This window comes from Ochotona princeps, chromosome 2 (genome assembly GCF_030435755.1).
Source record: "Ochotona princeps isolate mOchPri1 chromosome 2, mOchPri1.hap1, whole genome shotgun sequence".
Taxonomy (NCBI): domain Eukaryota; kingdom Metazoa; phylum Chordata; class Mammalia; order Lagomorpha; family Ochotonidae; genus Ochotona; species Ochotona princeps.
In genome coordinates this window covers 112,114,237-112,126,258 of record NC_080833.1, presented here as the reverse complement: position 1 = coordinate 112,126,258, position 12,022 = coordinate 112,114,237, and the positions used below count along the sequence as shown (strand labels likewise).

Here is a 12,022-nt window from a genome sequence, read left to right as displayed (position 1 = left end):
AGAGCATCCATTGGTTTATGTAAGAGATGGGATTGGAGATAGAACTGACACAGCAATTATAACTCCCAATGTGTGTGTGTGTGTGTATGTGTGTAGGCTGACATGGATGACAGACTGAGTCAGACCCCCATAATGACAAACACACACAAGAGTCAGGTCTTGGATCACCTCAGATGAGGTTTCTGTGCAGATCCTCCCAACTGAACTGCTAGACTCAGAACTCCAACCATGGGAAGAACTGCAGGATCGATGGCCTGACCATGGAGAGCATATGTCAGAACTGGACCTCCATAATGGCTAAGACCAAGCAGTGGAAGGCATATGCAGATGCACATGGAGGATATCACAGTCCATTGGGTCTGCTGAAGACATCTGGTACCATAGCAGAGGAAGGTGAGCAGAACAAACTGCTCAACTGTCCCAGCCAAGTGGGCCAATGGAGACTCAGGTGGATTGTGTCAGCAGATGGACCTTGGAAGTATTTGCTCATTCTTGGATTGGTGAAATCGACAGCATTTCAAAACTATTGAAGCTATTCGAGTGGAACCCTCGGAGCAGGCCCCACTTCAAGGACTCTGGGATGGCATCAGGTGGTGGAGAGGCTGGGTGTGGCTTCTCCTTTAATTTCCCTCCTTCCCTAAATACAGGAGGAAGTGGGGAAAGATTTGGAAACAGTGATCTCACCCATGCTCCCATAGTCCTGCCCTGGCCGACTATGTAAACATCATCATAAATAAATAAGATTAAACAATAATATAAAGCTACATTTTGGCTGGCTAACCTCTGGAAGAGCAGTATGCTTTTCAGCATGGTAACTAATTTCCCAACAGTATACAGCTGTGCAAGATAACATTAGGGGAGGCAGCTTTTCAAAAGAAGATATGCATGGGGAAGCCATAAAAGCCCATCTTTAGTTAAAGTTTCCTAATCAAAATTGTCAAAAAATGTAGTATTTATTCTTGCTGTTCAACTCATTGTCAAAAAAAAACAAAAAAGGAAAAAGGAAAAAAAAAGACCTAGAAACCTGATTTTTTTTTTTTTTTGAGAAATTCACCCCTTATCTGCTCTCATAGTCACTAGGTCCAGTTTCTCCCATAATTCCAAACTCTGACATTTCACCACTAACCTCAAAGATACTTAGCTCTGCTTTGTCCTATAGGACCTAGATTGCTGCCAGAATCCTTAGCTGCACATCACAATCCATGTGTTCTCCTCATATCCAATTCTCTGCTTCAGGACTGCTACAGTAAATACACAAGTGATTGTGTCAATTTCAGGCTTCAAGTCTGTCAATTGCTCTAATGACAAATATTCCAAATCCTTATGAATCCTAATGGGATATGCAGAGAGTTATTTATACCAAACCCCAAAAACGAAGGGAGGACATTGCTTAAGAATTAAAACAGGGTGAGTCCGCAACAATGAATACTTGTAGTAGGGATTCCCGAATCTGAAGTTCAAAAGGAAGTACAATAGAGTAACAAGAAGGTGGTTACAATGGCCCTTAAAAACAGAGTTCCATAGAAGTAAGCTAAGAGACTGAGACACCCTATGGTTACGGTAGGGGCCTGAGCAGGACCCTCAGCTGTCCCTGGGGTGCTCTATGCTCCTCTTCTTCCAATAACTTGCCCCGGCTCCCTCTTCTTGCCTTGTTGGTGCCAGAATGCAGGCATTGTGAGTGCATCTTCACCTGGGCTCTCATCAGGCACTACCCTATTCCCATCCAAGAGCTAACGTTTTCTTCTGAGATAGAAATATCTCCCCTGAGAATCCTGAGATTCTGATCCCACATTGTCTTACATTGTGCCCTGTTTGTCACTTGTACACCATCAAAAACTGTCCTGTGTCTGCCTCCCCGTTAGATAAACCACAGAGTTCTCTCACCCATGTGCTCCTTGCAGAGCCCTTCATTTTGCTTCCTTTCCTGTGTTTCAGCAGTAATTGTGTCTTTTCGTCTGTGTCTTCTTGCTTCTCACATACTCAAAAGCAAACCAGCTACAGCTGTCAGGGTGGCTGCTGGATGGCCTGATGGCTAGATGCACCAATTACCTTATAAAAATGATCAGAGTAAAAGAATTTGTCATGATGTAACTCCATTCCAACTGTAACACTGTTTCTTTTTTAATTTATGTATTTTACCTGAGGACACACACAAACACAACACACAGAGGGAGAGGGAGACAGAGAGAGAGAAAGAGAAAGAGAGAGAGAGGAAGAGAGAGATCTTCCATCTCTGGATCACTCCCCAAGTGGCTGTGACAGCCAGAGCTGAGCTGATCTAAAGCTAGGAGACAAGAGGTTCTTCTTCTATATCTGCTACATCAGGCCTTGGGTCATATCTGGTGCCTTCTAAGCCATCAACAGGAACTTGTTCAGAAGTCCTCAACCCTTGCCACCCTAATCAACTGTGTAACCATCATCAAAAATGAAATTTAGGGCCTGGTCTGGTAGCCTAGTGGCTAAAGTCCTCACTTTGCACATGCCAGGATCTTATACGAACTCCACTTCTACTCCCGGCAGCCCCACTTCCCATCCAGCTCCCTGTTTGGAAAGCAGTTGAAGATGGCCCAAAACCTTGGGACCCTGTGCCCATGTGGGAGACCAGAAAAAAGCTCCTGGCTCCTGGCTTCAGATCAGCTCATCTTCAGCTGTTGCAGTCTATTGGGGGAATGAATCAGCAGATGGACAATCCTCCTCTCTGTCTCTTCTCTTCTTTGTATATCTGACTTTCGAATAAAAATAAATAAATCAATCTTTAAAAAGAAAAGATAGAAGCCAAATCTACCCTGAATGAATAAAAGAAATTCTCACACCGTCCACATTTACCCTTTTTTTTCTTAAGTTTACACTACAGTTGCCATAATTTGCTTTGTTTCATTCTTACATTAACCCTTCCTTAAATCTTAAGTTTGCAGAAGGCGGGAGGGCTTTGGCTGCTGAGTAACAGTCCCTGCCAACCCCTGCCCTGCAGTGATACAGCAAGGAGAGTTATACACACAACACACCAAGTTTTCTTCAAAGGAGCTACCAAAGTTGGGTGAGACAGGATAGTGCTGTATCTTACAATTGTCATTTTAAAACATTACATTTATAAAGAGAAGAAGCGAAAAGCTGTTTCTGTCCACCTTCCCCCAGCTTCAAGGAGTGTCATAAAGAGAAAAACAGAACAGTTGGTAGAGGAAAGATACATTGAATTCCAACGACAAACAGTAAAAATCAGTTAAGCACCATTGGCTCTGGCCAAAAGCCCATTAATTAGTAATATTTGAGGAACCAACAGCCAGGGGGTTTCTGCCACTTTTCCCCCAACTACCAACAGAAAATGAAATTCCAACCCAGCAGAGAAGTGGAAAAATATGGATTCTCCTCTCAAAGCTGAGAGCTAAGCCTTTGTAGTGAGACCCAGCACTTGATAAAACACCAAAACTCACACCTGGATAATCCTCCTGAACCAAGCTTCTAGACAGCATCAGGTACATACTTCTGTTCTCAAGTGTGAAAATCACTGGTCATTACCAGTGTCTGATCTTGAAAAACAACCCTGAGAGTTTGTGGTGACTTGTTAATTGTGAGTCACAGGTATAAACAAATTAAGACCAGCCTGTCTAGGAAGTGGCCTTTAATTAGTCTTCTCCAACCTTGTGCAGAAAGTACAGGGCCATGGTACTGTATCGGGACTTGTCCTAGTATGTGCTGGGACCCTTGACCTGGTGAGACAGGTGACACTGATATCCAAGTATGACCCTTCTAGAGCCTCCCTGACTACATCCTTGCTGCAACATTTGTTAGATTTCCGGAATACATGATGAGTTCATGAAGTTCAACAACTGAAAAATCCAGTTGAGAAAAAGACATAGCTCATGAATAGATGTTTTTGACAACAGAGATACAAGATACATGAAAGAAATGTTTAGAGTCACTAGGCATCGTCAAAATACAAATGAAAATTCTAAGTGCAACATCACCTCACTTCAGATAGATTGATTAGTATACAGAAGGTTAAAAAAGAAAATACTCATCAGAGTAGGGGAAAAACACCCTAATACACTGTTTTTGACAGTGGAAATGACACAAACATTATGGAAAACAATACGGAGATTCCTCAGAAAACTTAGAAGTGGATCCATCATGTGACCCATATATTCCACTTCTGGAACTAAATCCAAAAGGAATAAAATCAGTTTGGAAAGAGCTACCTGCAATTTCATGTCTAAAACAGCTCAATTTACAGCATGAAACATAAGCAATCAACCTACATGTCCATCAACCCATGATTAGATCAACAAACTCTTATTTTATATATACGTATATAACATTTTATACATGTATGAGTGTGTATGTATTTTGTGTATATAGACATACACATATGTACATGTGTACACATATACATATATGTATACGCATTGTATCTATACATACATATCTGCATGTATGTGTGTATGCATTTTGTGTGTCTATATATACATACATACTCATCCATCCATCCATACATAAAATGCAATTTCATTCACGCAAATGAGAACAAAGAAGAAATCCTGATATTTGTAACCAAATGGAGATCACTATGCTAAGTGATATAAGTCAGACCTAGACACAGAAAGACAAATACCATACTTTTTTCTGATTTTTAATTAAAATATATATAGCATAAAATTATTAGGATGTTGCACCATTTCTTGCATAGATTGGAATAACACTTTATGAAACTATACTATATACATGCCAATATGCCCCCTTTCCTATCATTGTGATATCATCATAAATTTATTATTTGCATTATTAATGTCTATTTTCAAGAAAAATACTACATATATGTACATATATGGTGTCTAAAGATGAAGTAAATGCAGCAAAATGCTGAAAAGTTAATTCCTTTAAACAGAAAATATTTTAAGAAATACTTATTTTTAAAATTTTTTAAGTCAGACATGCAGAGAGAAGGAGAGACAGAGAGAAGGAACTTCTGTCTGCTGGTTCACTCCCCAAGTAGCCGCAATGGCCGGAGCTGAGCTGATCTGAAGCCAAGAGCCAAGAGCTTTTTCCTGGTCTCCCATGCAGGTACAGGGTCCCAAGGCATTGGTCCGTCCTCCACTGCTTTCCCAGGCCCTAAGCAGGGAGCCAGATGGCAAGCGGGGCAGCTGGTATTAGAACTGACACCCATATGGGATCTCGCGGTGTGCAAGGCGAGCACTTTAGCCGCTAGGCTACTGCACCAGGCCCAAAACCTGTTAGATTTTAAAACAAAAACTTTTAAAACAGAAAGTTCAAAGGGTGATTTGGTACACAGAGCCAGCTTCAACCTAATATCACGGAGGGGTGACCGGTAAATGACACTTCTTTGTTTTCAGTTTGCTTAATTACTACAAATGTAGTAGAAATGTGAAATTATTTAAGTCTAGATTCTTCAGTCCTACATGTTTATGAGCCATTCACTAACCAAATGTTACAACTATTTTGTGTCTGAAAACATTTCTGTTTTTGTTAACCAAGTAATAAGTCCAAGGCCAAGTGCTTCCTTCAGAGCATATTGGATTGGCATAATTTTCAAATGTAGAAGCAATTCCATGGCAGTCATTAGGAGACGGAATGTCAAAGTGTCAGCGCTTGCAGACGGCAGGCTCTTACACATAGAAAATCTCAGTACGCTAAAGCTGTTGGTATCAAGTCAGCGGAGCTACAGGAGAACAAGGGGGAAAGTCCATGTATGCATGGCAGTGGAGTTAGTTCTGGGCTTCTATTGAACAGTAAAATGCCTGTGTATAATGACAAACATATGTGGATATATGTGTGTGTATACATATACATGTATATTTAAAACTTTTAAAAAGTGGAAACAATGGTCTTACTTTCCTGTAGCCCTTGGCCCTTTGTGCCCTAATCAACTCTGTAAGGATTATCAAAATACAATAATTTTAAAAACTTAATTCATAGGAAAAGATACACATATGTATCCTGATTGCATTACATATTGTATCTATGTAATGAAACATTACCTATACAAATTCATACTAATACCAGAATCTTTTAAAACTTAAATAATGAGGTCCGGTGCGGTAACCTAATGGCAAAAGTCCTTGCCTTGTAAGCGCCGGGATCCCATATGGGCGCCGGTTCTAATCCTGGCAGCCCCACTTCCCATCCAGCTCCCTGCCTGTGGCCTGGGAAAGCAGACACGGACAGCCCAAAGCCTTGGAACCCTGCACCTGCATAGGAGACCCGAAATGGTTCCCAGCTTTGGATCAGCACAGCTCCAGCACTTGCAGCCACTTGGGCAAAGAACTAGTGCATGGAAGATCTTTTTTTTCTGTCTTTCCTCCTCTCTGTATGTCTGGCTTTCCAATAAAAACTAAAAGAATAAGTCTTAACAAAAATTAATAATTCAAACATCTTAAAAACAAGGATGCTAAAATTGTTTTAATCTCCTGCCACCTAGTGGTGAAATACAGAACCTTCTGACAATCTGTAGTCTTTATAATCGCTAGATAAAATTGTATGTTTTCAGTGAGAATTTCAATGTTGTAGATATTTTGATTCTCTGTGTAGTTATTTTATAAAATGTTATGCCTTTTATTGTTTTCTCAATTGGTGACCATGGTGCAACTCATTATTTCATTTCAATCTCTGTTACAGAGTCAGGTATTTTCTGATTTGTGGGTGTGCTTTGTTGGAGGAAGCCTTGGAAAGCAGTGTAGACTACTGGATTAGTCACCTCACTTTATCGCTCATAGGTTTAATTTGGTCTGATAAGGTTTAATTTTTAGTTTATTCATGTCCCTATTCCCCCCTTTCCCTTCCTTGCCCAAATTCTGACTCTAATTTGTCACCCTGCTTTCATGCATTCTAAAGACACATGGCATTGCTTCATGTTTACAAGCTGAATAACCACGATGGGTAGAACAGCACATGCTTTATGCATTGATATCTTCCATCCAGCACTCTCCCAAAGGAATTTCTATGTTACTTTATATGTAGTCTGTTTCCATCTACTACATTAGATCCCATTTTACTTCTATGATGGCATTGAAGAAAACAAATGTTTTTGAATATGTTCCCCCCTGGAATGGTGCATTTTTATCACTTCTATTTTGTTCCTGAATTACTGGGCAATGGCTGAATAATTAGCCAGTCACAATCTGTCTAGAATCATCTTGCCACCACGAGTTCACAAAGAAACTCATATGTCACATCTCCCTAGGAGTACTAGGTTAGGTGATATTGTGATATTGTTAGGGCATGATGTCTCACACTGGTTGCTTTTCTCTAACACTACTTTGGTGATAATTTATATACTTACTAGCTTTTGTGAGTGTTCTGTGATGCCAGCTGAGTAGGTTGCTTCAGTAGCTGCTCCAAGGAGCACTGGCTCCGTATCCACTGATGCAGTCATCCCCAGGATATACAGAAGACAAGTGCCGTGGATGAAATGCATGCGCTCTGTGCACTGTGCTTGCCTCGACCTATTTCACCGCTCATGGGTGACATTCCTGCTGCTCTCCGTGATCCTCTGTGCTGCACTGGAAGCATCACGTAACATCTGAACCTCCCAACATTTAATCATCTGTAGATCTATGCTTTTGTAATAATTGTGGATGTAATGATTTTCTAAATTTTTAAATATAGAGATAACAAGTGTCATGTCTTTCATAAATGCAATTCTAAGAAAGTAACCATCTTGCATCCCTTCCTCGCCCTGCTCAAATGGCTCCCTTTTATCTGTTGTCTTTAATTGCTACAGCAATGCATTTTTTGCATTTTATGTACGCCGTCTTAACATCCTAATGCTTCTTTCTGCCATATTTCCCCTCCCTCTTTCACTCCCACCCTGCTTCACCCTTCTATTACTTTAATTTTTGTAATAACATACTTTCAATATTTTTATACTAACAAGCTTTATCTTCTATTAAATAACTCAACAAGCAGCAACTTAACAAGTAGTAGTAAAAATACACCCTGATCTATGAAACTGTCACATAATGCAAAATAATTAATAAAAAAATTACCTTAAAAAAACGCCCTGCTTCGCAAAAGTATATGCTTAAGGGCTATATGAAATAATCAAGTCTCAAAAAGTCAATTTTGGCTATATTTAATACATTTTTGTATCCTCTGTATATTAACTACCACAAATCAGAAGCAACATATGATTTACTTCATTTAGTATGATAAGCTCTGGCTCCATCCATTCTGCTGTGAAAGACAGATTTTCATTCCTTTTTTATGGCTGAGTACTATTCCATCTTTATAATAGGGCCCCACATGTTTCTTGACATTTACGTTTAGGATATTTGACTAGTTTTGCAATTATGCTATTTATGGCACCATAATATCAGTAAGAGACACAACTGTGTTTCTCTAAACAGATTCAGAAGAGATAGTGTAACTAGGAATGAGTGTATCTTTTGGTCAAGTGAGATTTGCAACAAGAACAACATCCAATATCTCAGCCATTACACAGAACATAAGAAGAAAAAACTGGACATTTAACACAAATTCAACACATTTTTCTTGGGATGTGTAGTCAAGACATCTCAACAGAAATACAAATAGTACAATGGTGCAATGATATGTTCTACTGCAGCTGGAAAATTGCAATGGGAAAGTAATTTAAATAATAAGAAGCAAGAAATAAATCTAACAAAGAATAATGAATTTGAACTGAAGTCCAGAATGAGTCTGAGTACCTCCAACCAATCAGGGAAGGCCTACAAGACGAAGACATTTGGTTGAAATGGCACTGTTAATTCACTAATATCTGAAAAGGTGGCAGCTACTCGAATTCCAGTCCACTCACAGTAAAAATGTGAATTTAAAATCCCAAATAAGTTCACAGCAACAAATCTTGTAATATTAACTTGAGCTTATGTTGACTGATCACTAAAAAGAAATAAAGTAAAACAATGCAAGTTTCACAAGCAGAAGTGGTGAGTGTCATCCTCATGCTGTATTCAGATATATTTGGAGTCCATGGCTACTGGGTCCTCACAGCAAGCGGAGATGAATTCTTCCAAATATCCTGGAAAGAACCATTGAGAACAGAAGTGTGGGCCATTCTGCCTAGGGTGGAAATGAGAACTGAGGAGACAGGAACGCGACTGGGAGGAGAAGGGGAACTGAGCCAAGGAATCTTAACTACGATTGGATGAAATGATGAACATAATACAGCGCACTCACCCTTGCTTCCTGAACCAAAACGCAAGGCCTGTCAGGACAGCCAGAAGTGTGATCACTGCCAGCAAGATGAAGCTGATGGAACTGTGACGTCCTGTGGGTCAAGATGGACACCAGGGATGTGATTGATTATAGATCTACTACCACGTATAGTGCTCCACCCGCTCATTGCTTCACCCCATTCCCCTGGGATAACTGTGTCAGTTCACTGCTTCACTAATTCTATGTCTATCTCCCTTCTCATCTTTTTCTTATCCATCTTTCAAGACGGATCTTTCATTAAAGCCCCAACATCTTCCTGTGTTTACTGGTCCCTGTTTTCCCTTTTGTTGTTTGGTTTCACATTCTTTCCATGCCTTGGGGTTCTGAAATCATTAACATATTAAACTTTCTTGTAGTGCTTGGAAATCACCTTCGCCTACTTTCAGTTGAAGCCCCAATTATGCCTCACCCCAGTGAAGGACGATGTCCTGGTCTTCTAGACTGCTGTGCTTTATTCGACAAGACAGGCCAGCTGCCTCTTCAGCTGCCACATCCAGCGTTACACGAAGGTACCAGGTTCCATCAGCATGGGGCAAGATATCAGCTTCCTGAAGAACTGGCTGCTCCCCATCATGTCGCATCCACATCACCCACACAGGCTTTGGGTAGAAGCCAGAGACATGGCACACCAGCAGCAGACGGCCATGCCCAGGACTGGAGCCCTGGGACAGCCAGGCCTCAGGTCTTACTGTATAAAACAGGAAAGCTATTCAGACAAGAAATTTAACTCACTGAGAAGCTCATATCTTTACATTAATCAATCACATCTTTCCCACTTTTGGGTGACTGCTTGCTAATTTAATTTGAGGAGGATGCTTGTAAAAGGTGATTGTAGCACAGGAAATATTTGGAAGCAAGGCAGAGGACTGACCTTGCTGCTGGATATCTGCTTTCCCTGCATCAAGCAGAGTGAGGATGAAACGTGGGCAGGTGTCATCGATGAGCTTGTGTACCGTTTCCGTGAGGCCTCCTAATCGATTGAGTACTCTGCACACGTGCTGGGCCCTGCTTCCACCCTGTGGAGACGGTAGCCATGTCTTGTTTTGGAAGGTCAGCAGATCTGTCCCTTGATAAGCCTTCCGCAGGAAGCCTACGGATGCCTTGCCAGCCTGCAGCTCACAACCTGCTGCCACCTGCAAGATAAAGGGATCTAGAAAGGTAGGATTATGCATTAGCGGGAATAGAAACAATGAAGCAGACAACAGAAGCAAAATACAATAGAGACAAAGGGAGATGTTTGATAGGAATGTAGGAATGAATCAAAATTCAGTTAGATCAGAGGGGCAGAGGAAGTAGACAGGAGTTGAACTGTAAGAAGAGATGAAATGACATTGTTCAAAGAAAGTTTTAAGTTGGTACAGGCAATGAAAAACATTGCAGCTGATTTGGAATTATAACAATCCATGGCAAATGGAATATAATGGGCCCCAATATATGTATAGGCAGTGTCGTCTGGAGTGAGCAGGGAAGAAAAAGCATATTTAAGTAATTAAACAATGAAGATGCTGCAGATGCCTGATTGAATGTCAAGGTGGAGGATGGATACATGATCCCTCTAAGAAAGGGTAATTAAGTATGCTCCTGCAATTAATGATAGATTAGTTCCCAAGTAGGTGAATATTTGATATATTTGAAAAAAATGGTGCCTGGCATTCAAATACTGCCAGAAAATATGTAATTACAGTTTTATGTTTGTAAGGGTGAAGTAAGAGTCAAAGAGTAAAGCTGGCTGTCTAGAAGGATAGAAAATTATTGAGACGTGTCCACCCACTCATCTCCCTGCTCCCAAGTACAGGAACATAACTCACAATCATATTCCCAATGACTAGCACTTTTGTGAATTTCTCTGATAAATCTAATGAAGTGAATATGGAGAAATGCTTCAATTTCCTTCAACTCCTCATTGCTGAAGTTGCCCCTGGACCAAGGCCGCAGGAACGTGATGGTGCCAGAGTTGCTCTCCCAGCGATGGGTCTCCAAATCACCCAACCAACCTGAGCCCAGATTCTGTTCCCAGGAATGGTTGTGGAAAGTTGAGATCTGCATGACATGATAGGAAAGAGGCTCTGCAGACCCTGTGGCAACAGAACATATGAAATTGTTAGTAAAAGCATTGGGAAGGAAACAGAATTGAGAAAGAAGGAAATGCGGGGAATTCAGAGTCCTAAGGAAGGACATTCATGGTTATCTTAACAGCCATCTTCCTGCCATAACTTCCCCCTCCTTTAATAATAACTTTCAAAACAGCACAAGGAAATAGACTCAGGTCTCAGTGGGCACAGCCTGGATCCCCTGCTACCCAGACATATGAAGGAGGAAATTATCACCCCTTACACACACACACACACACACAAATACACAACAATACCACCCCCTTGTACCCAACTGAGCATGTACTAGTTCTTACCAGCTTTGTTGTCACCACCAGGAAGAAGTGCAGCTAGCAATGGAAGTAATAGAAACAACTTGTCATTTGTAGGTGTCATTTCTTTCTCTCAAATAGGAGAAAGAAATCAATTTCTGTCCTTAACAAACCTACACCACAATATTTCTCTCTGACAACCTTCTCCAACAGACAAACTTCTTCTATCCACAATGAATAAAACCTGCTCCTTTCCTTCCCCACTCCTACTCAGGCTTTCATTTCCGCACTTTTGACCAGCTTTCAGTTTCTCTTCCTGTTATCAGCTTCCATTCTGTTCAACAGCTCCATATCAACTGCTATGGATCAAGTCTTCTTTTTAAAGATGCACCTGTTCCTTTGATAGGCATGCTTACTGAGAGAGAAAGAGCAAGAGACAATATCTTTCAC

General features: G+C 40.8%; 1 protein-coding gene across 1 annotated transcript; it reads right to left on the bottom strand.

Annotated features, from left to right (window-relative positions):
* Positions 1–1,182: 1,182 nt before the first annotated feature.
* On the bottom strand, positions 1,183–11,732 carry LOC101531673 (T-cell surface glycoprotein CD1a-like). The gene is made up of 6 exons (XM_004589246.2): positions 11,618–11,732; positions 11,019–11,285; positions 10,082–10,360; positions 9,620–9,898; positions 9,172–9,262; positions 1,183–1,330 (listed from the first exon to the last, which is right to left on the bottom strand). The coding sequence occupies exons 1-6, from the start codon at positions 11,694–11,696 to the stop codon at positions 1,183–1,185; spliced, it is 1,143 nt and encodes a 380-aa protein (XP_004589303.2). The 5' UTR covers positions 11,697–11,732.
* Positions 11,733–12,022: the final 290 nt, after the last annotated feature.

Coding starts and splice junctions, on each gene's coding strand:
- LOC101531673 (XM_004589246.2), bottom strand. CDS start 11,696: ATGACACCTACAAATGACAAGTTGTTTCTATTACTTCCATTGCTAGCT. Junction 10,361..11,018: donor TAGTCATTGGGAATATGATT/GTGAGTTATGTT, acceptor CTACCTTTCTAG/ATCCCTTTATCTTGCAGGTG. Junction 9,899..10,081: donor AGCAGATATCCAGCAGCAAG/GTCAGTCCTCTG, acceptor TGTTTTATACAG/TAAGACCTGAGGCCTGGCTG.